The 26,656-nt window shown below is 42.2% G+C and overlaps 1 protein-coding gene and 1 long non-coding RNA gene across 2 annotated transcripts in view; one reads left to right on the top strand and one right to left on the bottom strand.

Annotated features, from left to right (window-relative positions):
- SUMF1 (sulfatase modifying factor 1) overlaps positions 1 to 20,999 on the bottom strand; it is a 40,374-nt gene extending 19,375 nt beyond the window's left edge. Inside the window, exons 1-4 of the mRNA XM_074914007.1 lie at positions 20,819 to 20,999; positions 16,071 to 16,244; positions 13,722 to 13,796; positions 1,164 to 1,246 (exon numbers count right to left, since the gene is read on the bottom strand). Of these exons, the coding sequence (XP_074770108.1) occupies positions 1,164 to 1,246; positions 13,722 to 13,796; positions 16,071 to 16,244; positions 20,819 to 20,995 (509 nt within the window). The 5' untranslated portion in view covers positions 20,996 to 20,999. The remainder of the gene's footprint in view (positions 1 to 1,163; positions 1,247 to 13,721; positions 13,797 to 16,070; positions 16,245 to 20,818) is intronic.
- A 64-nt stretch (positions 21,000 to 21,063) lies between these two features.
- Positions 21,064 to 24,356, top strand: LOC141964210 (uncharacterized). Its single transcript, XR_012634284.1, has 3 exons — positions 21,064 to 21,297; positions 22,004 to 22,103; positions 24,149 to 24,356. It is a non-coding gene; the product is annotated as an uncharacterized LOC141964210 (long non-coding RNA).
- The last annotated feature ends 2,300 nt before the right edge of the window (positions 24,357 to 26,656 follow it).

Genomic DNA, 26,656 nt, shown 5'->3' on the forward strand with positions numbered 1-26,656 from the left:
AGACTAGATTTGCATGGCAGGTTTTCAACTCTTATCTGCTGACTGTGACCTGAATTTCGCTGTCTCCCCCTAAAAACGCCTCCTCATATTATCTCTATTTTTGCCTCAGATAATTCTTTCACTGCCCTTGGAGAACAGACAACGGACTTGTTACTAAGCAGTTCAGCCATCAGATGATGTTACACTAACATAGCCCTGTCCTTAGAGGACTCAAAACCATGCCAGCATCTACTAGATTTAGGCTAGAGAGTCTGACTATTTCAAACAGCAGTTCTGAAACTTTAATTAGTTGATTAAGGCAGCTAGCACCAAGTTCACTGACACCTGCCTAGCAAGGGAACGAGTTGCAATATAAGAGGCCTCAAATGAAGGCAGCCATCTCCAAGTAAGCATACAGCAATATACATCACTGAAAAATGGCTTTTACCATATGCAACCCAGGGCTAGTTCTGCAGCATCCATAAAAAGCACCTGAGAATAATAAAGCCTTCTGATTTTCTAGGCCTAAAATTCATTCCACTTCTGAATGGAAAGAGATTCCATAAAGACACAGATCAGCAAGTTTCAGGATCATGCTAGCAAAGCATGGCACTAACTACAGGTTAAGAAAAAGTAAAGTTTTCCAAAGCATTTAGAGCTTGTAGATAAGGGTCACAACTGATTTTCCACAATAATCAGTCCATAAAGTCAGAATTGCAGTAAAAAGGAAAAAACTTCTCAGTCTTCTACCACCAGAGATAGGCCTCCAAATCCCAGATGAAGGACATGTAACATGCACTCCGAGGGTAGGCATGCAGCTAGTATTTAGTCTCCCTCTCTAAAACCAAATCTGCACTGAATGCTCTGAATTTACTGACTCTCTGAAGATGTGCTCTGTTTCACTGCCAATACATAAACGTGAAAAAACACTGAAGCACATTTCAGCATGGTCTCTTTTCCCTCGGGTGGAAAGTGCTTAGAGACCTTTTTGAAATGCTACTACGTCATTGACCATACAGCCACCAAATACTGCCTGCAACACACTAAAAGATGGGAAAATAGTTGCAGAAGCAGCAGCAAACAAGTAACTAATTTAAAACCCTTTTTTGCATTCCCTTCCTGGTGCAAGTTTACAGGTGTATTTACAAGCACTTATTATAGTTGAATAGCTGCTCATGGCTTACCTGTTGGAGATACTCGAGTCAGGACCCTCAGGGTGCCTCCAGTTGGCTCCCTTCACAGGTAACCACCAGGGAGCAGCCGCAACCTGAAAAGGGACAAGAATGGCCAGGAAAGATGCCTTAAATTCCCAGCTAAAGGCTATTCTGAGAAACCAGCATGTGACAACAAGCTACAAAGCTTTCCCTCACAGCTCATAGCTCTGCCTGTAGCCAATTAACCTATTACTAAGGTGATCATTTGATCCACATGACAGTACTGCTGGCCAGGGAACAGCCCAATATATGGAACAGCAGAAAGAAAATACCACCCAAAAAACAGCAAGAGGGAGACCAAACCCTGAGCATGGTTTTCTGAAGTATTGCCCTCTGGCTGCCTTTCCTTCCCCTCCTACATTTTCTCACCTGCAGGTCTGATACAAAGCAGTTTATTCTCTCTGAAAGCACAGCCTTCAGCATGCTGCCTGTGGTGGACCAAACTGTCCTCCCAGAAATTCTCATAAATATTCCTTCACCTCTGAAAATGAAGCCAAGAACACTCAGATGGCAATGACTGGAAGGGGTCATCTGGACCATTACAGTTTTACTCTATTCTTTTACAACAGTACGCTCACAGTACAGTTAAATCAGCTAACCCCCTGGCTGACCCCAGGCTGACACATTCTGCAGAGATTATTTTTTAAAAAAAAAAAGACAGTTTTGGCTTAAGGAGAATTTTCATCCCAATTATTTGCTCCCTAGACTCAGTGTTTTGGAATAACTAAAACAAAATCCTGATGACATCCTTTAACTAGGGTCAAAACACGCATCTTGCAACACATCTGCTTTCCAGTTAATTAACTCAGTAAGCTGACTTTAAATTATTTGCTATCAGCTTCCAGAAGGTGGAGACAGAAGAGCCACAGAAGTGAAGCTTTTTTTTTTCCCCAGTTTGTTTGCTGAGCCAATCAAGCTTGTAGACAAAATACTGTGCAACGGTGCAGATACCAAGTACTTCTCTTTAACCAAAAGTTTCAAATGTGGTTCTGCAATGCCAAGGAATTATTCCTGGAATACATTCATTAGGGATTTCTTCTATTAAGCTTACTTCAAAGCTGAGAAGGTCAGCATACAGCACATTTAACTATTCTATTGACTCACATTCACTTGGAAATACTTATCTTAATAATGGGTCCTTTCAGAAAATTGAGGCAAAAAAGAACAGTTATGCTAACCATCAATAGTGGGTTTTTTCCCAGCAGCTTGAGTGCTTGTTTCTGAAATACTCCTATAGGGAGATAATTTCCATAATGAACAAAAATCAGAGTAAATAAGCCATCAATGCTTTAAGAGTTAAACCACCTACCAGCTGGTGAGCCCTAGACTGAGGAGGTCCAGCTGCTATTTTAACACTGGCCTGTAGAACAACTTCCAGCAATTTCTGCCCTCCCTACTGCCCCTCAGCTTTCCTGTCTCTAGAGATGGAAAAGGGAAGAAGTAGACTGTTTATTTCTCTTCATCATGCTGCTAAACCAACTTTGTAAAGCATTATACACACAAGTAGGAATTGTGCCAAGAACATTACCCTTTAACTCACCAAATCCTTCACAGGACAGTCCAAAAGTAAAAGTCACTGAAACCTGGTACTTGAGAGGCAGAGCACCAGCCCAGTCAGGCAATTTTAACAGCAGCTTCTAAGGAGGAAGCTGCATCCTTCAACAGTGACGAACATTTTACATGTAATTACACATGTGTGAGAAAAAATTCTCTATAACAAACATAAGTTGTTATAAACCCTGGTCCAAACTACACATCCCTCATTTGAATGTTTCAGTAGGAAAATAAACTGCAAAGTCTAAGAAATAGAAATGCTGCTAATACACAAAGACATATTATCTTATCTTTAAAGCACCTGATCAGTCTATGCTATAACAGCTACCATGACAGCTCTTCACTCTTCTCGCATCATCATATACAGATTTTGCCTACAGCATACATCTGGGTACCTTACCAAAAAGCTCATTGTAAATCAAGAGCAATCCTGGCCTAAAGCTGCAGAGCTGTTGGCTTAAGCTCGGCTAAAAGCCCACAGCTCTTCACGAGCTCTAGGCAAGAGTGCTGGAATCCCTAAACTCACTGCAGGACTCCTCCAGGCTGGGAATCCATCCACTCCGTGGGTTTCTGACACTCTCTTCCAAAGTAGGTGAAGACATTGGTGTTAAGTACAAAAGAAATAAAGATGCTCTCAGCAGCTGGCTGATGACTGAGATGTTCTGTCCATGTGTTCTCTACCTAAATGGGATCCTTCGGTCATACTAGTAAAGTAATGGCATTTCCTAAAGATCCTGCTTTCTGATCTCCCTTGCATGACAAGCACGTAAATCAACATCAACCACATCATTCTGGCTCAGTATCTAACAGCCAGCGACATTCTCCCCACAATCAGAGCTCCCTACCCTTTTTAGAAAAGCATGAAAATATTTGATCTCTAACTAGAAACTACAGCTCTGTTACTGAGCATTCAAACCCAAAGATGGGATCTTCATTCAGAGATTTGCAGCTCAACTCTCATAGCACTAAGGCCTCAAAAGGACAGATGCTACAGTCAATAGGCTTAGAACTCGTCTGATTTAACCAATCCCTTGTATATTTTAAGCTTTAACCTTTAATCTATACTCAAGATAGGACAGAAATCCAAAGTTAGAATTTTACAGCTCTTTAAGGAAAAGAAGAGAGCCGCAGTAGTATTTGCTAAAGGTTATCCATGAATCTGAAAGATCATGAGTAAGATTTTGTCCAATAGTTTTAAGCACAATGCATATTTGTAAATGAAACTGCTGGCTTTTGGATAGAAATCTCTGCAGGAGACTGCAAAGATGTTTTAGAAGCCTTTAATTTTGGAAACCATTTTTGTTATGCAAAAGAAAAAAGCAGATGCTTTTAATCAGAATGGTTTATTTTAAACTGAGAGAAAATTAATCTCTCCGCATGAGAGCACTACGTGTGCATGTCTTCTGTTTCTGGCTCTGCTGAACTGAACACCAAATGGCTGCCAGTCTTTGCAGAACACCCAGATCTTTAGAGAAGTTACACATACAGTACTAGGACAGTGATAATAGTGATAGACTACGTACAGCCTTCAATAATTAATTGGGAACTAATCTAAGTCAGCCACAGACACCAGTGAGCATGTACCAAGATGCTCCTTCCAAAAGAGAAAGTCATGTACCTGAAATTTACAGTCCTTTCAAAAAATTTGTCAGAAGTCTTTAAAGCTTTAATTGCTCTGAATCTAATTAGGAGAAGAGCTAATTAGTCAGAGATATTACAACATCACAGTTAATACAGCAAAGCCCTCCCTTGCCACTAATGAGCTTAGTTACTTTCATAATGCTCAGCGTTCTCATGCTTCACTTCAAAACATGTGTTCTGTAGACTGGCAACAGATTCATTTTGTAAAAATAGCAGCATATGCTGCTGAATAGATCTTGAAGAGATACTGAAAGAGGACAGCATCTCCTTCATTTCGATTAACTCTTTACAGCATAGCCCCTCACTTGTAACAGAACTGGTTAAACATAACTGCCCTGCAAACGTTACACAACTGCCTGGATACACAAGGAAATGCAGTTCTAGGAGCAAAGCGCATTTCAGAGGCAGAGAAGCTCAATGCCTGTTTTGGTCTGATCCAGCTGAAAACTTGGATTATCCAGCTCTCTGCTCCAGGATTAAACTTTAAGAACTCTCTGTTCTGCTTATCAGACTTGTAGTGCTGTGAAGAAAAGAGAACACGATACGATAATACTGAGAAGATACACTAACAGTTAATTCCGACGTACAAGTTTTCCACTCAAGTGAAGCAATTTGAAGAACTGAAGCCTATACTCCCACTATCAGCTGGCATAAAATTCAAAGTTTTAAGTTTTCAATTTTCCTCTCAAAGTAGTCTGGGATATCCTAACTTTAATTGCTCCATTAACTCATGACTTCAAGATTTTTAGAGTACTTTACAATGATCTTTAAGCAAATTCCTTCCTAAATATACACAGAGAAAATAAAAGGGGAGGAACATCAGGAAAGTCAGTTCCATTGTCAGCATTACACTATTACTGGTATTGCAAAAGCAGGAGGGGAATACCCTTAAAAACACAGACAAAAACCACCCCAAAACCCCAGCCAATAACCATTAAAATATTTGTATTAGTCTTGCAGCTAATGTAACACTGGCCATGTTAGAAAAAACCAAGCCCCCACTTGAGCTCCAAATTTCAAATTCAAATCACATTTATGTATTAGAAGTATTACCAAAAATAAACTCAACTGAGTAGCTAATCTTGGCTCTAATTCCATTTCTAACATGCAGCAAGTCACTTGAAATAACAAAGCTGTAGATTTTTAACCTTAAGTCAGGCCTGTAAGATGAGAAATTCACGCTGTTGTCCAGACATGTAGCATCAAACATCTTTTTTTGATGCACTACAGCATTATAATGCTTTTTTAATGTAAGAAGGCCTGCATACACTAGGTCAAGATAAATGTCTGGAAGAAGCAGAAGTTATTACAGAGTAAAAACCTCAGCAATTTAGGAATCAACCATCTGAAAAGAGATTTTTCCAAGTGAAAAGTAGTCTAAGTCTGGAAAACACTGCAAGAATCATTTCTTAAGCGGTGGGTTCTTAAAAGGAAGATAACGCACACTTCAGTTTCAGAAGCTGACTTAATAGGTTACCACTTGTTAGAATCAGATTTTGTTAAGTACTGTATGTCTTTAATTTGCAAAAGCATCCTCTTGGCTGCAAAAGCTATGTGTTCATCAGCGGGATGCAGGGAAGTTAAGAAGCCTTATCTCTGGAAAATACACCCAGTGGTCTAGACACCCTCATTGCTAGCATTGGTAAGACTTGAGAAAGAATTAGTTATTCAGTAAAGAATATAATTTTTGAATGAGGTTTTATTTTATCCATGTAAGGCAGATACACATAAATCTCTGTCAATTTTTCCTCCTTTAAGCCTTATCTTAAACCCTGAACAGCTGATTAATGAACTACTGAAGAAAGAAGCAGACAGAAAATAGAACATTTTTAGTAGGGCAGGGAGTTCAAGAAATAAAAATAATTACTGTCATTTTCCCTTCAGAAACCAGAAAGAAGTCACATTAGGCGGGGTCCTGGTCACAAGTAACTTTACACCTATTTCTCTAAGTAGCATTAGCATACCTCCCCAACAACCCTGAAAAACCTCCTCCCTCACTAGATTTGGGGCAGAGATCTCTCCCACCCTCCACACACAGCTCCTGGCACCTATTGCCTGGCCCCTCCTGCCCTCCGCAGCACGGGAGCCCGCGCTGCCAGCCGGGCACTGCCACGGGACGGGCGACAGTCATCTACACCTGCAGACATGGATGGTGGGTGCCAACGGATCCCTCGGGCACGGCGGTAGCGGTTCAGCAGCCCCAGAGACCAGCGGGTATTCTGGGCGGCCGTGTGAGCACAGCCCAGCTCTCGGCTGACACCCAAAGCAGCATTTGGGCTGGCTGGTGTCACTACCCTGGTGAGGTCCTGCTCTGGGCCAGAGAGGGAAAGCAGTAGGACAGAGATGAAGCTCAGCCCCGCTCTGATCCAGCTTTGCAGCCCGATTCAGAACACATCGCACCCTGAGGGGCAGTTTAAACCAAGCCAGAGCCACACAGTGGTCCTAGTCCATTTTAAAGCCATTTTCCAAACACAAGGAAAAGCCCTCCGGCAGATGCCCGCTCCCCATTCACCTTCACAAGTCTGCGGCTCTGCTTCTCCTTTTTATCAGCGCACTGAAAACAGCACGAACATGACCTATTTCTATGCAGCACATCATCTCTATAGCAACGGGCTTGTGTTTAAGTTGAAACAGCTGTAACTGAGTCAGGGAGACACTGCAATGTAAATAGTGTGGAAGTGAAAACCACTTCAAGGCTCAAGACAAAGAATAGATCGCTCCTAGCCAGTGATCAAGGTTGTCATAGTAGCTGCAGAAGGGAGACATAATCTACATATGCAGCTATAATTCCTATTTGTACTTGAAGATACTCTGCAGAGAAGAGCAAACCTTCTATAATTATGTACATAAACTGAACTGAAACATGATTGTCAAATTCTCCACCAAATCAGTAATTAAGCACAGTGAAACAGCTTAGAAGTAGACAGTTGAGTATTTTTTCCAGAAGATAACTAATACTTCTGCAACGCTACTGCAAGTCCCATGCTATTTATTATATCAATTAAAAGTCCCAGCTCCCCAAAAGCTCTAATTACAGAAGAATCTGTTTTCATTCTTACTTTCTAAAGTTTCTAGCCTCCCTCATTAGCTCAGAAATGAAAGCAATAAGGGTTTTTGTTTAATATTGAATATTGATATTGTTTGCCTTGAGACAAGTCTCAATATTTGAAAGTAGTTTGAAATTGCAGTACTGCAAAAAGGAAAGGCAGCAGCTTTATAGAATAAGTATATTTTAGGTCATCAGTTAGAGAAAAGATTTCAGACTTCATCAGAAGCTAGCACTTTATTTTTATGAAGGAACCCTCCCTTTGCATAAGGAAAGGCCACTGAACCTTATTCAAACAGTGTAATACTTCGCAGCTATGTCCATCCTCCAAGAAAAATAACCAAAAACATTTGGTGCTAAAATCCAGTAAGATTCATTAAGTGCAAGTTTTGGAATCCAAAGAAGCTTCTTTTGAGGAACTGATATTCCTGGTGAATTCCATTGCTGGAAGTCTATTTTTCAGCCAACATCTATGTCGGCACTCAAGCTAGTCATTTCTTCCAGCAACCAAGTGAGTATGAGCTTTAAGGAAATGACACGTGCACAGATCTATCTACAGCCTGAGACACAAGCAATGCCCTGCTTTAAAGTTGCAGTTTATGCTGATAAATATGGACTAATACTACTGGTCCTTCCCACAGAGATGCTTCCTGCACGTCATTCTTTATCCCAGTGGTGGGAGTACAGCACTAGATGATGGATATTAACAGTTCAAAAGCTCCATCTTCCCAACTCCTTAGAGGGGCAATCTGAAGCACTGGGGTCTGCAAGGATTAGGCTCACCCATCTCTTCCTTTGATTTAAGTTTCCTCCCTGAAAGGCCTCTGAAAAAGCAAAAACCTAGTAGAGATGATATTTACCCTTAAAGAAGCAGTGAGTAGGTTTTTCCACTTGTGCTTATGCATCCTATGTACATTGACATCTTAGCAGTGTCAGACAAACTACACAATAACCTGCCTGCATCCCCCAAGCCACAGATAAGCAAGCCAGTGCATGCTGTCAGAAAATACGTTCTCCACAGTAACTGCTGCAAACACCAGTGCTGCTGTCCTCCCTGCAAACATTGCTTCTTTCAGTATGATTTGAAATACACAACGTTGTCGCAATGGTTTTAGAATGGGACTATGCCCTTTGAGTTACAGGCTAGAGGCACTGCTATAAATAGGTAAATTGCACAGCTCATACAAATAGGGATGAAAGTAGCATCCAATAGTTCTAGATTGACCAGAACTCCTTAACAGTATTTGCTCAAGTTTGCCAGTGAACTAATTTCATTGCATTCTCAGACCAAAAACTGAATACTGCCTGAAGACAACTGAATTATACAGATTTGTATGCTGTCAGTCTCTTCATTGCAGAGTTTATCTGGCCTAGAAGCAAAAATTAATTTTGCTATCTTCCACAAGCCAAGAATAAAAATGTTCCCACTACTCTCCAGTGCGCAAATCTGACTATGCTGCACTCCAGCATTTGTAAGTGCTATCCTGTTTACCTTTTTCATGGTAGCTGCACAGCAAGCGAAACTCTTGCAGTTATTTGCAAGAGTTCTCAAATCCCCATGCTGGCAAGCACGCCCCAGTACCTTCTCATTTCACAGACACAATCTGAATGCTTTTTGCTCTAGGATACATAGAAATGCCATTTAAATGGCATTGTAAAATGCCATGGAATAATAGCACTGGGCATGCATTTCCTCCTCTCTGCTTCCTCCTTAACTCAGGGAGATTAAAAAAAAGGCAAGAAAACAGTTTCATCGTAAAACGAGAACAGCAAAATCTCTAAATTTTGTGGTTTTTCCATTTCCTCAAATTCTCTCAGAAGAAAAAAAATAATCGAGTGCCAAGCTACTAGCCATTCTAGGCTGTGTTTTATCTATGACACCTAAACCAAAAGCCAAGTAACCAAGAAAGACCATAACTTAATAGCTGCAGTAATCAGTAGCTGGTTTTAATCTGCAAATCAGAGAACCGATGTTAATATGTGAAGCTATCAAAACTTGTTAAGCCCACACAAAACATGTTCGTTTCAAAGGGCCTTCCACCCTCACCCTAGAAAAACCTTTTTTATTTGAAAGTCCTTGCCAATTCTATCCGTAACACCCTCATCTGTTACAGTGCTCAGATTTCCCTCTCTGCTGTGTTACCACTGCAAACTTAGAGGCCAAAACTAAAACTCAAGTTCCCAGAAATCTAGAACAATTCAGTTACTGGCTGCTACACCCCTTTTCACTGCTTCCCTTCCAGAGGAGAGTTGGAGTCCAACTTACATTCCTCTCGCAGTAGCTATCTAGGAGACCACCTCACCTCCAGGAAACTCACACCCAAAGCTCCAATTATTCTACGTGCTAAGCTGATTTACTCCTGTACTAGCTTTCACCAGCCCCACCTCTTGTTCTAATTTAGGTCTCTGCTTCCTTCGAGGGCCTACAATAAACTTGGCTGGTTTAAGAACTGGAGAAGCCAAAGTAGCCAAATAGAGCAAAACCCCCAGATACCCCCAAACAGACACATGCACCTCATTTTATTTATAGGAGCTGTTATACAACATTTAGTTCAATATCTTCACTTCTACCTTCCCCCAAATGTTTCACTCGGTATGAAATACTACTTCAAAAATACACATTGCTATTGCTCTTCCCCTATATTCACATTTGCATTTAGCACCCCCGTGCTTCAACTGGAGAAAAGCCTCATCAAAACGCATCTGAGCCACTAAAGCAAAGTAAAAATACAGTCCTTTCTCACATTAATTTGGTGGAAGGGTTTTCAGTACCAGACCAACATTTTTATCTTATTTCTGCTTTTCATGGTGGTAGTTATGATTCAAGAAGGTACATATCACAAGCTAAAATATTAGCTGACTAAGATATACACAGAAAAAAAAGCCTTAATCTTCTCCGTTGCTGATCATTACAATCTGCTGATGCAAACCAACTTCATGCAATTCACACTTTTTCTGATTACATTTGAACGGTTATGCTGCAGTAGCCAAGTTCTAAAGTGCTCGCATTTTTTTTTTTTTTTAAGATTAATTGAATAGTATTAAATTATTTTCCCCACAGACAACACTAGTAAAAGTTAAGTATTTCAGGCAATGTAACAAGGTAGATAGCTTTTATTTTCTGTTGTTTAATTTAAGCTTGCAGATCCATAGGACGAATTTGCTTTTGAAGAACCCTTCATGTTCCTACCCCATAGTTGGGATGCTTCTGCCTTTTAGCAAGAAGAAACTTATTGCACGTTTCTATAGACAACTTGTTTCTTGAAAGCATGATCTACAGAAAACTGCTAATGTATTTTATTAATGCTAGTGTATTTAATTAATGCTAGTGTATTTCAATTAGCTGTGATAAGCATGGCCTACACAGAATCCAGTTATCTGAGCAGCAACCTGACTACATTATACATTATATTCTAACAACGACCCTTGCTTGTTCTAGCCTACAAGTTGCACCGTCACAAAGACCAAAGACCCTCAGAACAACTGAAGTCTGCACAGTACTCTCAACATTTATAACCTCTCACAGAAAATGCATACTATAACCACAAAAAGACACGGTTTTGAGAGGCAGAAGCATACACAGATAAAATTCTAAGCTGTATCTTCAGACATTGGACTTCTCTTTCCAGCTGTACCACTGAGCTGCTTTCTGACACCTTCTCCTTACAGATAGACGTTCCTTTCTAAAAGTCAGATTTCATGGTATGTAGCTGCTGAGGGGGCAGGCAGAGAGGAAGAAAAGTGGTTTCTAGCTGCTTTTTCACCTCCTCACAGTATTACCATGTTTTAGAACATAGTTTGTCCACAGCATCAGCATAAAGTTAAGTGCCAAGCTACAAGGCAGGCAGGCACTTTCTCCAGATCACTTTACCAAAATAATTAATACAGTCTTTTTGTGTGTCTATTTCAACAGTGCTCTGCATGCTTGCAAGATGACCTAATAATAAATACTGAAAACATGGCAAAAGGACAGTCTCCTAAAGTTTACTTTTAACAAATATAGAAAACCTTCATAAAGAAGCAGCCAAAAAGACCAGTTTGGGCTCCATTCCAGCTCTCTGGCATAATACTCGTTCTGTTAACACTACAGCCAACACTGTAGAATTTGGCTGACACACCCAGGAAAGTGGCTCCCAACATTCTGTATGTGTTTATACAAATACTCAAGACTGAGCTTACACCAGCATTCTGTTTGTTTGTTTTAAAACAGAGCGCCTGATTTAAGGATTTCTACATCACAAAACTAGGGCAGGAAAAAGAATATCTCTAATACTGACTGTTGTGAAGATGGGATGAGTCCATCTGCATTTACTCTACCTTCAACGTGACTTATGCTCGTATTTGGGAAGTCAGATTTAGTCTTCTTATATCTCACAGTACACAAATGTTAGTCCTGAATTAAACAATAACAAACTGTTCTTGTAATCTTCCTTTCCTTGCAGTAGGAAACAAAACCCCACATTTTTTGCCAGTCATTCACAGCACAGATTCATGTAGGGCTTCTTGAAACCTCCAATCTATCTGCCCCTTGAAGATAAAAATAAAACTTTAAAGATTTCCACCTTAATCAAGAGCATCATTTCTATAGAACAATGAATACTCACTACTCTAAGTTATTGCACCATGCACGTGGAAGAAAAATTCTCCTTGTGTGATAAACTATTTTGGAGAAAATTAAATCACTAAATACTAAAGCCCCAGGTATTCTCAGTTGTTTATCATAATAAATAATAATCCTTTAAACTCCTGGAGTTGTACCTTAGATCAAATGGTGTGCATAAGTAAAACCTTGCTACTAACTGAAAGAAATAATTTTATCTCAGACTGCCCCACCTCTCTCTTTTTGCTTGTCTAGCTTCAGAGGGGGTGCAAAAGGTGGCAAGAAGAAGTTGTGCTCCTCTACAGGTGCAGTTTTGCTTAACACTTACTTATGTCTAACTGAACTACTGCCAAAAGATGCAGTTTCAGCCCTGCTACTTCCTTATCCATGCTTTGTGTACAACCTGCTTCCCTACGTTGATTCCAGCAGTTGCAGAATGAGCCAAGCTAGCTTTGCTGATCCAAAAGAAAACTCATGAAAAAAATTCCCATCCAGCGTAAATGCAACTTGAAGTCACACACTCCCCAAAATTGCCACACTACATATAGGCCTTTTTAAAGACATGGGACAAGAGATCTGGAAATGCAGTGTGTTCAAACCCAAGGATAATTCCAATGGGAAGAGCCCTCAGGAGGTCATCTTGTCCAAACTTCTACCCAAAGCAGATAAATTCATCCAGGAGATGACAAGATATGATCTGCTTACTGTCAGGAGCTGTAAAGGTTAAGTGACCCGTTAAGGTTAAAAAGGAGGTAAATGAAGGCTAAGAAAGTCTCAGCAACACATTCACAACAGAAAAAGAGGAAAGGTGGGGCAGGGAAGCTTTGCTACTGAACTTTTTTTAAAAAAAAAAAAAACAAAAAAAAACCCAACCAATACTCACTTCCACTCAACAGGAAAACTGGATCAGTTCCAATTTAATCAGCACTGCACCTATCAGGATCACTATGTCGCCCTAGCAAGGTGAAGGGAACTGAAAAAACAGCAAGGCATACAGGATCTTCTACAGAGGTAGAGGAAGCACAGTAAACTTACACCACTCAATATAAGGAGTCTTACAGACTCAGGTCTGCCACAGAAGCGGCACTTCTTTGGAACATTTGCCTCTAGTTAAGCTAGAAAAAGCACTCATGCAAGCACCACTATCGTACCAGATAAACAGATGATCCTCATTTTCTTAAATGGATAGGATCTGAGATTTACCCACTTTGGACATAGGACTGCACTGGCAGAGCATGCCAGTCACAGGTACATATGCTCCCCGAGCCACAATCATTCCTGCTCTTTGCCTACACAGCACATCACTCAGTAAAGCCACTACTCACATCTAACTTGCTGAAGCATCACCATGTTACACATAATGCAAATAAACAGCCTTATACCTGCACCACTCACTACAATCCTAAATAACTCTCATTTAGGAGGCAAAAAAAGACAAGAGGTTGATACTCACTTTTGCTAATCAGGAGCAGATTTTTTTCAATTGTTTGTTTAAAAAAAAGAAATCAGAAAATAGACTGTAAATCCTCCACACTGGAGTCTATTATTCTAGGCCAAACACCCCTCCATAAACCCCATTTCTGTATACAGCTTTGGGAACATCACACAATTGAGCTGTTACTGCCATAACTGCTAACACATCTAACCCGGTGACTGTGAAGTAAGATTTACCCTGCTGTGTACTCACTGCCTGGTGGATGTCAGCCTTCACTTCTTCGCTCAGCATTCCCTCAAACACAAAGGAATCGCCAAATTTCTCTGCCTATAGAAAGAACGAAAGATCCAACCATATTATCAAAGGAATGTTATTCTTAAAATGCCACTCACGTTTACAGCTTTGTTTTATCGAGGATAAGGAAATTCTGATAGTAATTTGGAGTTCTCTTTCAAGGAAGTTATTTTGGAACAGAAGAGAAAGCAATTTATCCCTGTATGTTGTCTTTTTCAGCAGCCACAGGACAGATGGCAGCTCACAGAGCTTCTGCAAATGTTGTTACTTCTATTAATTAAAAACGCTACAGTCAATAATCTAACATTCAAGGGCATATTTAGGTTCTCTTATTTTTCATTTAGGAATCACAATAAGAGACTTAAGCCTTGTCACTTACTGCTCCATCATCACTAGCACCATGTTTTGAAGTGCTGTTACAACAATAAAGAAGTTAAAAGTAACCCAGTCATCATATCTAGCATTATATAAAGCCAAACCAAACAAAAAATGTGAACTGAAATTGTTTCTGACACCAGCATAGGGTTTTTTTCCCTCCTGATAAACTAAGTGAATTGATATACTTGGGAAGCTGACACATGCCAACAGAATTCAACACATTTGCCCATCTCAGTTTCTTCATTTTATTGTAGACATTCAAAGACAGCGAATTATCACTATGAGCTGCTTCTGCACGGTCAGAACTTTTAAAGACAAGCATAGTTTGAAAGAAAGATCCAATTCACCACCCAAATTGCAAGGTTTTAGCATATGACTATAATATTTATATATTCAGTTTCAAAAAGGAAAGAGAAGAAAACAAATACTTGATTTAAAGACCTAAAGATAAACAGGTTTATCAAAGAGGAAGAAGAAAATAATTTTTTTTTGTCTCCTGCCCAGTCTGAAAGACCCAGAGGCAAACAGGTTTATCACCTAAAAGGACCCCAGTTTTCAGTCTCACAGCATCCATCATGGGCTTTTTTTTTAATAAGTTAATTAAAAAATACTTTTGATTCAAGATAGCTGTACATTGGGAGATGTTTTTCTTCAGCTTTCTATTTACTTTTAGGTTTCATTTGCCACTGGAGTTCAGTCTAGTCCTTAATAAAAGAAAACCAAGAAGTAGGTTGGCTCTGTTTACCTGCAGTAATTAATGTGGACATTATTTAAATACACAAAAAGCAGCTCAGCTGCATTGCCCCAAAAAACCCTGCAGAATCAGTGCTGTTTACTCTAATGCTCAGTTTATTTTTCCAGATCCAGTGTAAAAAGGGGGCCCCACGTGATGGGGACAGGAGAACGTGGAAGTGAAGCGCCCATGTACACCAGCTGAGCCATGAAGTGCTGTCTGAAACAGACACCATCAGCTGTGGTGTTACATTTACACCCCACTGCACACATGCTCATTCCAGAAGCTGTCTGCAACAAGTAAGCCCTGTTCAAACTCCAAATTGTTAAACAACCTTTTTTCATAATTATTGAGATAAGAATTTAAAAAGAGAACTAGTGCGCAGATTAAAGAAGCCCTTCACCCAACCAGAAGGATCCTGTCTTCCAAATGAGAACCAGTTTATCAAGTGAATTCAGCAAAGTGCCTCCTTTGAGACCTGATCATTACTGAGGCTTTTATTTGCCTAAAAGGACTGTCAGGGTTTTATAGAAGTTGCGTAGGAACAGTCAACTGTCAGGAAAGATCAGAGCCTCAAGCACAGGTAGCTTCTTTCTTGGAAGAAGAACCTTAACATATTCTTTCTTAGTCCATTGTTCCCAGCAACATGCACAAAACTATTATTAAACCTGCTATTATATCTTCTTTAGACAGCAGGGCTGTCTGTTGCTTAGCTCATTAGCAGGTAGCTGCACTGAACTAGCCTGCAGAGTCCTCAGCTATCACAGTTTTTTAAATCTCTTATCTCCTGTTCCTCTAAAATAAGGAAAATGTAACAACATACTTGTACTGGTACAAAGATGTCCTATGGTCAAGAATACCCCAAACAACAACAAATACCCTAAAACACCTTGCACAGACATCTTCAGCCATGTGTTAGCTTCACCCAGGCTGCCTCTGTCATACTGCAGGGAAGACAGCAGTTCATCTTTTGAGAACACTTACTAAAGGTAACAGTAGACATCTAAATGCTCCTTCCGACTCCTGGGCAGCAAGGCAAGACCATTTTCTCTCTACACTACTTACATTAGAAACATTCTAGTATGCAAACCCCAAGCAAGTATTGTGACCTTCTTCAGAAAGAAAAAAGTTTAAGCTTTTAATGAGGATTTTGCTAACAGAAAGATGACAGCAGGCTCTATACCCTTCTACCTTACCTCAGTAACATATCCAGTAGAATTCACAAATCTCTCAAACTCCTCATTGCTGACCTCATACTGATCCATGTAGAAACTGTTAACATGGACTCTTCTAGCAGGCCATTCTCCATCTTGCTGTATCTCAGGCTCATCAGTGCCCATTGTGAACACTCCTCCTGGAATAGCGACCATCTGCAGAGAAAACACCACCCAAAAGATTATGAAAATGAAAGACTGAAAACAGTCTCTTCTCCTCCTCCACCTCATCTTTGGATGTGCTTTTGCTTTAAGCAGCATTTCACTGACAAGGACGGCACAACAAAATGGCAACAGTGGCATCTTCATCACCACCTGTTTGGAAGAAATATCAAGCAGAACTTAAACTGAGAACAAAACCCCCATTTGCTGCTCTTTCTACATGAAGTCTGGGTAATTCAGAACTTTTACTGAGGGTAATGCTTGTGCTCTAATGAGGAGAAACATGTTCCCTCACTGTACCTAAGAGTCAAGAAATAATCCAGAGTCCTTTCTATTCATTTTTGGATGAACAATTTCGGTACTTGACTCTATTCCTAGGAAGACTTGATGCACCAATGACAAATCTGGAGATTAAGAAACTGTGAAGTGCTCTTCTGTGGACAGGCCTATGCTTGTTTGCATACTAACTGCACATGGTTTTTCATTTAATAACAGGCACATGCAGCATTTTATTACCAACCATGCTGCTACCTGGCAGGCGAATGCAGCACCTGCAGCTCCACATGCCAGAGATGAGATAAACTTTCAAGTTCATTATATTCCACTCCCCTGGAAGACTGGCCTTGGGCAAGAGCCTCAAGCTTCAGAAATTAAGGATGAGTGACAGAATAACATTTTAACTGTTTCAATAACATGTTTTCCCTTTGAGGCCAGCCAGTTTCCAGAGAAACAGTGCACATTTTCCCTCAGCTTTAGTGGGCTCTTTCCAGGACGACAAAAGGCCCCAGAGGTCTTGTCATGCCTCATCAGATGTTTCCTGAGAGGCCTCTAAAGACCACAGACTGAGTAATGCACTCCTCACCCAAAAACCAAGAGCATCCATGATCCCTGCTCAGAAGCTGGTGCTGGAATGAAAAATGACAGCTCGGGCTGCGTAAAATCTTCCCAGTGGGTAGGTGATCTTTCAGAGTCTGCCTACCTAAGCACTAGCTTGCCAAAAGACTCATCATCAACAGATTAAAGAATTGGGGAAGAAAACTCTCCTTTCTTTTCAGCATTCCTGAGCTACCTTCACCCCCAACTCACACTGAATTCAGCCACCTCACTCCGCCTGTGAGTGTGAGAGCCCCAAGAAAGCCATCCAGCACCGACGTCTGCATCCACTATGGAAGATAATCTGGCATATCACATCGCACCTGAATGTACCCTGGCAGTGACGTATGATCACACACCGCTCTTACAGCAAATTCCAGCAGGCAGACCAGTGAATCAAAAATGAGCAAAGCCAGTTCTAAGAGATAGCAGCATTTTTTTGCAAGATCCTGATATTAGACTTGAATTTCTTGCATACCAAACAACAGAAATAGTCACAGAGAAGTTTCCAGACTAGCACACTTCTAACACTACTCCAGAAGTTTAGTTTAAGTTCTGACCGAAAAAGAAGCCTGGGTCTTGCATGTATGAGAGTTCAAACAAAATTCCATATGCATGTAGAAGAGTAACACTATGCAACAGGTATATTAAAAGTAGCTAAACTGCAGAGATAGGGTTGTAAACACTGTGAACCAATTCAGCATTATTTAGATGAAGAGTTGAGGTCACAAAACCAAACACGAACTTTGCACATATAGCCATTTTGCAGCACAGCCTAGATTACAGGACCTTGATTCTTTCATAGTTGACTTTTTTGGTTTTTTCTTACATGACAAGATTCCCTTCATAAAGTTAGATGCTTTCACCAGAACAGTTTATCTAGATACCCACAATGACTCGTGAACCAGGAAGACAAAAAGAACCATGTTACCTTCCAGCTTCTGGAGTTTACTGTTATTTATGCAGTTACACCACCACCAGCACACCAAGTGATCAGTAAATCCATTCACATCAGCTTTCCAGCACCTCCCCCTGTTCTGAAGAGGGGCTGGAGTGTTTGACATAACCCTGCAGGTCCAATTTCATTGTTTCTTCTCCACTACAGCTCTCTCCTTTTGCTTGGGCCTCTCCCAGTAACACTTAAAATTCACACAACTTGCAATGTGCCTGTTAAGAAGTGCTACAAATCCTCTTCCTTTGAACACTGGAAGCTAGCTGTATCCTCATAACTCTTTTCTCCACTAAAAGAATCTGAGCACTTACAGACTGTCTTTAACTGAATCCATAAAAGGGCTTCAGGATAAATTTGCTTACATTTTTTAGGACTTAGGGAATGACAACGTGGTACGAAGTTGCACCACTTTCTTCCAACCTCTTTCCAACCCACTGTAGCTAAAACAACTCCTCAAAGCAGTCTTCAAAGCAAGATTCAGACCTCATTAGTGAGCCGCTGTCTCAAAGCATGTGAAAAATTAACTCTTGCTTTACAGCTCAGCATTCATTTCCAAAACCTGAAAAATCTCTTTAGATTGCCAGTGTATGTTCAGCTAGGAACATCCAAAGGCTTCCTTATGAACCTGCTGCTTTTGCAGCCCCCAGCACAGCTGAGACTTCTGGTATGTCCACCTGATAACAAAAATTGATTGCACAGGATTATCCTCCGCCACCAAGGCTCATTTCACAGCTCCACCTCCTGTTTGGAAATAGGACCTTCCTTTGACAGCCAGCTTTATGATAACACCACATCATGGCTGCAAGGCTCAGATGTCTGACAGAGCTCCTCAGCTGAGAACACTGGAAGACAACACTAAGCGAAGAACAGATTTTCTGCAGACATCACATCCAGAAACCACACTGACAGTTAATTAAGCAGCTTTAACACCAAGTTTTAAAATACAGGTGGCTAACACTAAGGAACTATAAAAAAATAATCGAAGTTGAACTATGGAGGCAGAAATCCAACAGCAGAGGCTGACAGTTATGTCATTTACTATATTAGGGATGTATTATAATAGAGTGTACAACAATAATTACCTGTATCTTCACCATATTACTTAGCTCGCACATGCAGTTCATTGTGCTCAAAACTCAACTTCAACAACAGGGACCACATTTGCCTATGATTATACTTAACTATTATGGTAATGCAAAGCAGACCCACTGAAGTACTAGCTCCTCATTTCTAAAGATGCAGTGGAAATAATTCATCTCAGTTGTGGTTGAGGTAGAAGCCAATTTTTCCCCTCACTTCCCTTCTCGTAAAAATGTTTTCTAGCTAAGCATAATCAAATTATGTTGCGAACACATCTTAAAATCCAGCAGCAATTAGTTTTCATTATCTGTTGTTGAAGTTGCCAGCTTCCTTGCATAGAGTCAAGCAATTTTTCCATCCTATAGCAAGACCTACAGTGAAATGCCAAAATTTATTATATGAAATGTAGATTAGTAACATGAAGTGCAATATGGATTATTTAATTCACACTCTTTAAATATGATCAGGTTTCTTAGGTGCAGCCTGCAATAGTAAAGTCATAATTACCACTGTGCACCCTTCCCTTTACTCAGTAGGTTTCCACACCGTCTGCATGACAGCAGCTTTCTCTGGTCTGACACAGCTTCCCAGCCTTACACCACTACAAGGTAGTCAGAGAGGCAGCCCATCACATTTTGTCTACATGCAAGCCATCTCTCACAAGAACAACATCCAAGTCTACTGGGATATAATTTTGTCTGGCAAAGTTTACTAGCACTTTTTGGGAAATGAACAGCAATCCCATTTCTAATAGCTGAAGACAGGTCATCCAGTGAGGCATTTGGTCTCTAACAATACAAAAAAATCTCTGTATCATTTTGCAGCAGGCACGGTCATAGCACATTAACACACTTCAAGCACTGCCTTTGTCAAGAAGTCACACTTAGCTTTGGACAGCGTCTTTCAGAGAACAGCAGCAGCACGAATAGAAAGGAATAAGCAATTAAACAGACTTTTACTTGAAGACAACCTGAAAGGCTATACAGATATGGATACATAAATGATGGGTTTGCTGAAATGCACACAAGAGACATGACACATCACTTGTTGGTGTTTCAATTCCATTGATACCAACACAGACCTAAAAGAGATGGGGCGGGGGGGGAAACCAGAGCCACAGCAGCGTTTATATTCAGCAAGGAACAGAGATGCCACCTCCCCAGGCCATATGGCAACAGATGGCACACTCAGGTGAGTCCTTTGGCACGTCTATTCCCGGTGTTAACCAGTTGAAGGGATGGGGAAGCTTGCCAAAAAAACCCAGCCAAAACACCAGGACTCAGTTTGCCGTGTCTCGGCTTAACCCAGGGAGGAGCAGTCAGAGTGGACATGGGTGGGGACACAGGGAAGGCCACCGGGACACAGGAAACGCAGCCCAGGGATCTCCCCATCTTGAATAGCACCCAAACCGCCCGGGAGACGCTCAGGCTGCCCGAGCAGGCAAAACGAGATGGACCCAGGCCAAGAGAGAAGGGCCCAAGCCGAGGATCCCGAGGAGCTCGGCCCAAGGGGGCCGGGAAGGAGCTTTAATTTCAGTTTCACTAAAAAGCCCGCTGGCTAGGGGCTCTCCGTTAGCCTCCCAGCACCTCCAAGGTCGTCACACGGCCCCTCAGTGCCTCAGGGCAGCCCCCGTGCCGGGCAGCCCCCCTGCCCCACCGCTCACCTGCCCGCGGCCACCGCCCGCCGCCGAGTACCGCCGCGCTGCCGCCTCCCTCCCGTCACCGCCGCCCCTGCTGGCGCTGCACCCGCAGTCCCCAGCGGCTCCGGCCGCCACCAGCCCCAGCAGCGGGAGGAGGAAACAGCGGAGCCGCCAAGCGCGGGGCGCTGCGGGCGCAGCCATGTTGGCGGAGGCACCACGTGCGGCGCGCGGTCATGTGACGAGCCGCGCCTTAAAGGGGCAGCGCCGCGCCCCGGAGGGGACGGGCGGCGGAGGCGGGCGCTCGGTCCCCGGGCTGTCCCCTCACCGCCGGCCCCGCGCCCCCGAGGGGTAGCTGGGCCGCTGCCGCCTGGCTCGGCCCCTCAGGGACCCCGCCGGGAGCGCCGCGAAGAGCACCCAGCGGCTCTGCCCCCGCCGGGCCGGTCTCGTCTGGCAGCACGCGAAGGGCGCAGATACTTGCGGAGTTTGTGTTTTGTCTCCGACAGGTATGTGAGGGAGATTCTGTGAGAGGAGCGAGGGAGCAGGGCGGTCAGGGAGGCCCGTCCCGCCAGGCGCACCCGGGGAGGGCGGCCGCTCCCCGGGGGGATGTGGAGGTTGCCTTTCCGTTGCCTAAGGATAACGGGGTGCTGAGGTACATATGGCCTAAATAGAGCACGCAGACCTGTCCTTTTGCAGAGACCCGGTGCTCTGGTACCTAGGGGACAGTATTTAATGTGTATAGTATTCAGGTTTATTCAAAATGTGCATCTAGTACTTGTTACAGTCAACATCCTTGAGAAAAATATGTGCATGAAATGAATGCAGATAGGTCTGTGTTCCCGAAAATAATTTCTGAACTATCCATCGGTATAATCCCTTGGGACAACACAGTCGTTTGCTGCATGTTTTACCCCCATAGGGAAAAAGCGGGGAAATACAGACACTGCCCTTAAGTATCCCTGCTTTGAGATGTCAAAAACTGCAACATTGTAGTTGGCCAGTTATGTTATTTAGCAATATCCAGAGTAAGGGGAAGTTCTAATTGCATAGCTGACCGCTCAGCAGAAGTGAGGACTGCCCCTTCTGTAAACTCTCCTGGAAATCATTGTTAGTAGCTTGCACCAAGGAGGGTGTTCTTGAGGCCTCGGTCTCTGGCTGAGGCCATCAGTATTCATGTGTGTTTTAAGCTCTTTCTCTCTTTCTCTTTTGCAGCAAGTTGCTGCAACGAAACTGCAGCTGAAGGACAGCCAGCAGCATGTAGATAGCGTTAATGTCAGAGGCTCGTACAAAGGGCAGATCTAAGGCCCAAAAAGTAAGTGCTTACACCTTTGACCCTGTTCAACAGCAGTATGTAATATAAGTGTGTACATGCCTGCCTCCTAAGAGGACCCTCATATCCTCTGTTAATGGGGGATGTTGCAACTCAGCATCATTTCAGAATAAGGATTTAGGAAAAAAATAAATAAATGGTAAATTCCTTGGGCACTTCTGTTTCTGTATCTATCCTGGGATTTTGATTTTTCACTCTTAAAAAGGGATTTTACCAAGTATGACACAACCAGTTAACCAGTGTTTATGGCAAAAACATCACTGTGGAGAGGGGGAAAATATCACTGGAGAGGGGAAAGGAGAAACCTGCTTTTCATTCCAAATGAACACCAAATACTGTTACTGCAGTTTTGGGGTTTTTTACAGGCATTTTCAGCGCAGGTGACTGAGAAGCAGTTTGTAGCAAGTCAGGTGAATGGCAGCATGCTAGTGTACAAGCCAAGCAGGTCAGGAATGGAAACATACTTTGCAGAGGCACAATGGCCTCCTACTTTGCTCTTGGGAGAGGTAGCAATTTGCTGTTAGTAGCAAAAAGCAAATTATTACCCCACTCTGTGCCAGCTTGGCTGGCTGGGACTTTGCAATCAGAGCAAAGGCTCTTCCCACTCACCGTCCCCCTGCTAAGGAGCTGAGGGAGTAGCAGGTGCACACGCCTGCTTGCTTGTGTGACATAAATCCGAAGTCCTGCTGTTGTTCACAGGCAGGAAGGGTGCGCTGCTTTTGTATCCCCCTGCACTCACTGCACAGCCAAGGTACATAGCCTACAGCAGATGGTGATCAGTTCTCAATCCAGAACCGTCAATACCTTCTACATCAGGGAATGATGCCTTTGTTTTCCTTCACTTTTCCTGTGGTTCACTGTAGCTGTTGAAGATTTTGGTGCTCTATCACATAAACCTTTACTTTGTGTGGGAGCTTCTGTGCAGGAGACAGCAGAATGGATCTTCTTCTGGATCCTCCACTATGCTGAAAGAAATCTTTACTTATTCTGTGGGATATTACCTCAAAATCTTTAATGTATTTTTTTCCTTACACAGATTAGGACTGTGCAGCAAAAAGAAGCATGGCCATAGGGAAGGAGGGGTTTTTTTGTTTGTTTTGTATTAGTACCGGAAAGGAACACTACTCGACTGTATTTGCTGTATGAAATTTTACTGTGTGTAAAATGACAGTGCTGGGAGACTTCACAAGGATGCATTTCAATTATCCATCGTTAGTCCCTTTTGCCCTGTGACGTACTTAGAAAAGCATCAGAGGGCAGGAAAACAAATGAATACTAATTTAATTATAAAATCAACCCTTGCTGCTTTGGGGTCAGAAAATGTAAACATTCCTTTTATGGTCAAACAGTGATCTTTGCCGCATGCATTAACGAATCTCTATGAAAATGCCAAGCAGATATAACTTTTCTCCTTTCAAATTTCCAATGCAATTTACCAAAATGACAGCAAAATTTAGGTATCCAAATTATACAGTCTTCTAGAACTGAAAACAATCTGCCAGGATAACTTCCCCTTATTAAGGCCATGGGATTCTGGCTGTGTAATGATGGAATTCAAGAAAATTAGTTATTTTCTACTGAGCTGGGACAGTTCTCTAGCGTGTCTTGCCCACTCGTTCTCATTTCTCATTTTCCATAGAATTCTTTTCTGCATCATTTGTGTACTTCTATCAGGAAGATTTACGTTCCTTATTCTCTCAGGAGACTAGATGAAATAATTGCAATTACATTTTGCTTCTGAGCAGCATCCAACTTCCAGTTTGTAATCCTGAGGACTTCAGAGAATGTTTGCAAGTGTCATTTATTGATCATGTTTGTGCTCCTAAGTTCACAGGGAGCTGTCTCTTCCACACAGGGTTTAATTATTCTCTTTCCTTGCACTGAGTGCACCATGCTCCAGGATTAAGACACTGATTTCACTGTTATTAAAATATTATTGAAATGAGAGACTTTTCAGCGTGCAGCTGAAAAGCTGGGATGTTGCCTAGCATTTGTCCCTATTGTTAGTGGGGCTTTTCATCTCCTAGTGCTGCAGTGCTGGCATGGATAGCTCTGGCGACGGGAAGCTTTTGTGATCCTCTACCTCATCATGAAGACCAGCCACGAGCAAGATTAGGCAGTTTGATCCTTAGAGTCCTGGTGGCTGCCTGGAATATCTTCTGCTCTAATTTTGCTTCCAGGGCTGCTGCTTGTGCAGCTGAACCAACAACAGAGGCAAAAAATGTGCAAACCCACCCAGCAGGCTAGAGTGCTTTCTGGCTGAAATAGTCCAGAGAAGTCAGCAGTTAATTTCAGATTCAGCAGCATAAAACAAGATAATACTGTTCTTATTCTTGGCAAATAAAATACTTCAAATTTCATCTTAACATCTTTCATCAATGTTGAATTCACATGATTACTACAAGTAAGGTAGTGAGGGAGCAGAATAAGGTTCAGAAAGGAGAAAAAGAACAGAGTTCTCCCATAGCGCAAAAAAAAAAAAAAAGTCTTGCAAGGTGTTTTCCTGTGACTGAAATCACATATGTGGTTGAGCTAAACATTTATATTATAGTACTCTAAAGACAAGTGATACGTACCAAGTAGTATTTTTTTCACTATCTCCTCTCAGAATTCTTGAGCAGTTCTCATTCCTTAGACCCTCTTTGTGTATGTGCGTGTGATCTGTGCCCAAGCCCTGTTTGCTATTGAGCAAATAGGACTCTATTCCCCATCTCAGGGGCTGCCTGCTGTAGTTCACATTATCAATGCAGTAGTTGCTTTAAGAGAATAGCTTCATACTTCAGAGTGTGAAACTTTTTATTCCCAGACTGCCCTGCCATTTCATCTCTTCTTAAAGCTATAAGATTATAGGAACCCTGTGAACTCGCTGTGCCTGCAACAGCATCCCAAATCCAGTTCCTAAAGAGAAATGGGAACATTTTCCACTGTTGGAAATTTTCATGATTATCTTGTCTTTGCCAGCACCTCTTCAAATCTAGCATGTTCTTTGCAGTACTTGATCAGTATTACTGGCTGAAGGGCCTTCAGCAGCACAAACTCCACAGCGTTTGAAGAACTGACCAAGACCCAGAAACAAATATAGTCCATGAGAGAAAATGTAGCCTTTGATGTTCTACCTTCCGGAGAGGCTGCAAGAACAGAGGCCTGGTAGGCTGCAGAAGCATAGGAGACAAAGGACATGACTGCTGTAGGAGAAGCATGCAGCTCTTCAGACAACCAGCTGAGGATTCGCAGTGTGGGATAGAGCAGAGTGTCCCCGGGTCTCCTCTGCCCTCCCCTGCGCATCCTCTGTCCACAGAACTTCATACCGTGAGGCTTAGTGCGGCTGGGGGAGCTGTTCATCCTCTGTTTGGGGGAAATCTCCCCAAACTGTGGCTTACATTGCATGCAATTTCTAACATACTGCTGCTGCTCTTAATTAGCACTCAGTAATGAAGCTATTCTGAGGCATACCATTAGCATAACCACAGAAGGTGTTCAGTGGGAAAAGCCCTTTGTTGCTGGCTCTAGTGACAGCCCTTATGTCACCGAACTAGGCGTTCTAGCCATCCACTGTCCTCAGCCTACTGAACTCATCCAGAGATTAGATTTGATTACACAAGAATTCATTAGGATCACCTAATGATATTAGGTGCCATTACTCTGCCAAATTTCTGATGAGTAATGGCTTGTAGTATTGCAGCCATTAATGAAAATCGTAGAACTCAATTCACTGAAACTTCACTTCAGTTCCTAAGTCATGGACTTAGCTTCTGCATATTCTTGCTTGATGGCCATAATTACAACTCCTCCGATGTTATTTTTTTTAACAAAGAACCAGTATAGTGGGAGGTTGTGTTGAACTGGACACCTGGTTGATCCTGACTCGTTCCCTTTCTCTAGCGGCAGTTTGCTGCTGTAGAGAAGGGAACAAGCCGTGAGCAGCAGCAGTTGTACACCTTTTCCTCTCCATGACCTCAGGCAGCAGGTAGGTGCGCATGGAAGGGAGAGTAAGGAACGGTTTTCTTTACCTTCTGCCAATTAAAGTGATACAGCAGTTCTGCAACACAAACATTGCATCCACTTCTTGCTGCCAAATGTGGCCACGTGTACCCTACAGAGCATAAAAATCACAGTATAATCGTGGACAATACACCTTGACTAGTATTTTAAGGACAAATGATTGCATAAGGTAATAAAGGAAATATTCTTTTTTACTGCTGCTAGTCATTCTGACTTGAGTTGCATTGTCAGTCTGGCTTTAACCTTATGCCTATGCCAGATAGTCTCACCAAAGAGGAAACCAGATCAGTACTTTCAAAGTTTTAAACTGTTCTTCCGCAGAACAGCTGGTTTACCCCAGTTACCGCCCTCCCATACGGCTGGCCATTCTCAGCAGAAGGCTCTTACCTTCCAGGCGCTGCGTGACCCCAGAGGCGGGATCAGTGTGGGGACAACCCTGCCTCATCCCAATCCCAGATATTTCAGCTGCTCTCCCCGCGATTTGATGCTTCCTAAACCTTCCTAAGCCCTGCCCTTATGATTTATCTCTCCTG

Source organism: Athene noctua, chromosome 10 (genome assembly GCF_965140245.1).
Source record: "Athene noctua chromosome 10, bAthNoc1.hap1.1, whole genome shotgun sequence".
NCBI lineage: Eukaryota > Metazoa > Chordata > Aves > Strigiformes > Strigidae > Athene > Athene noctua.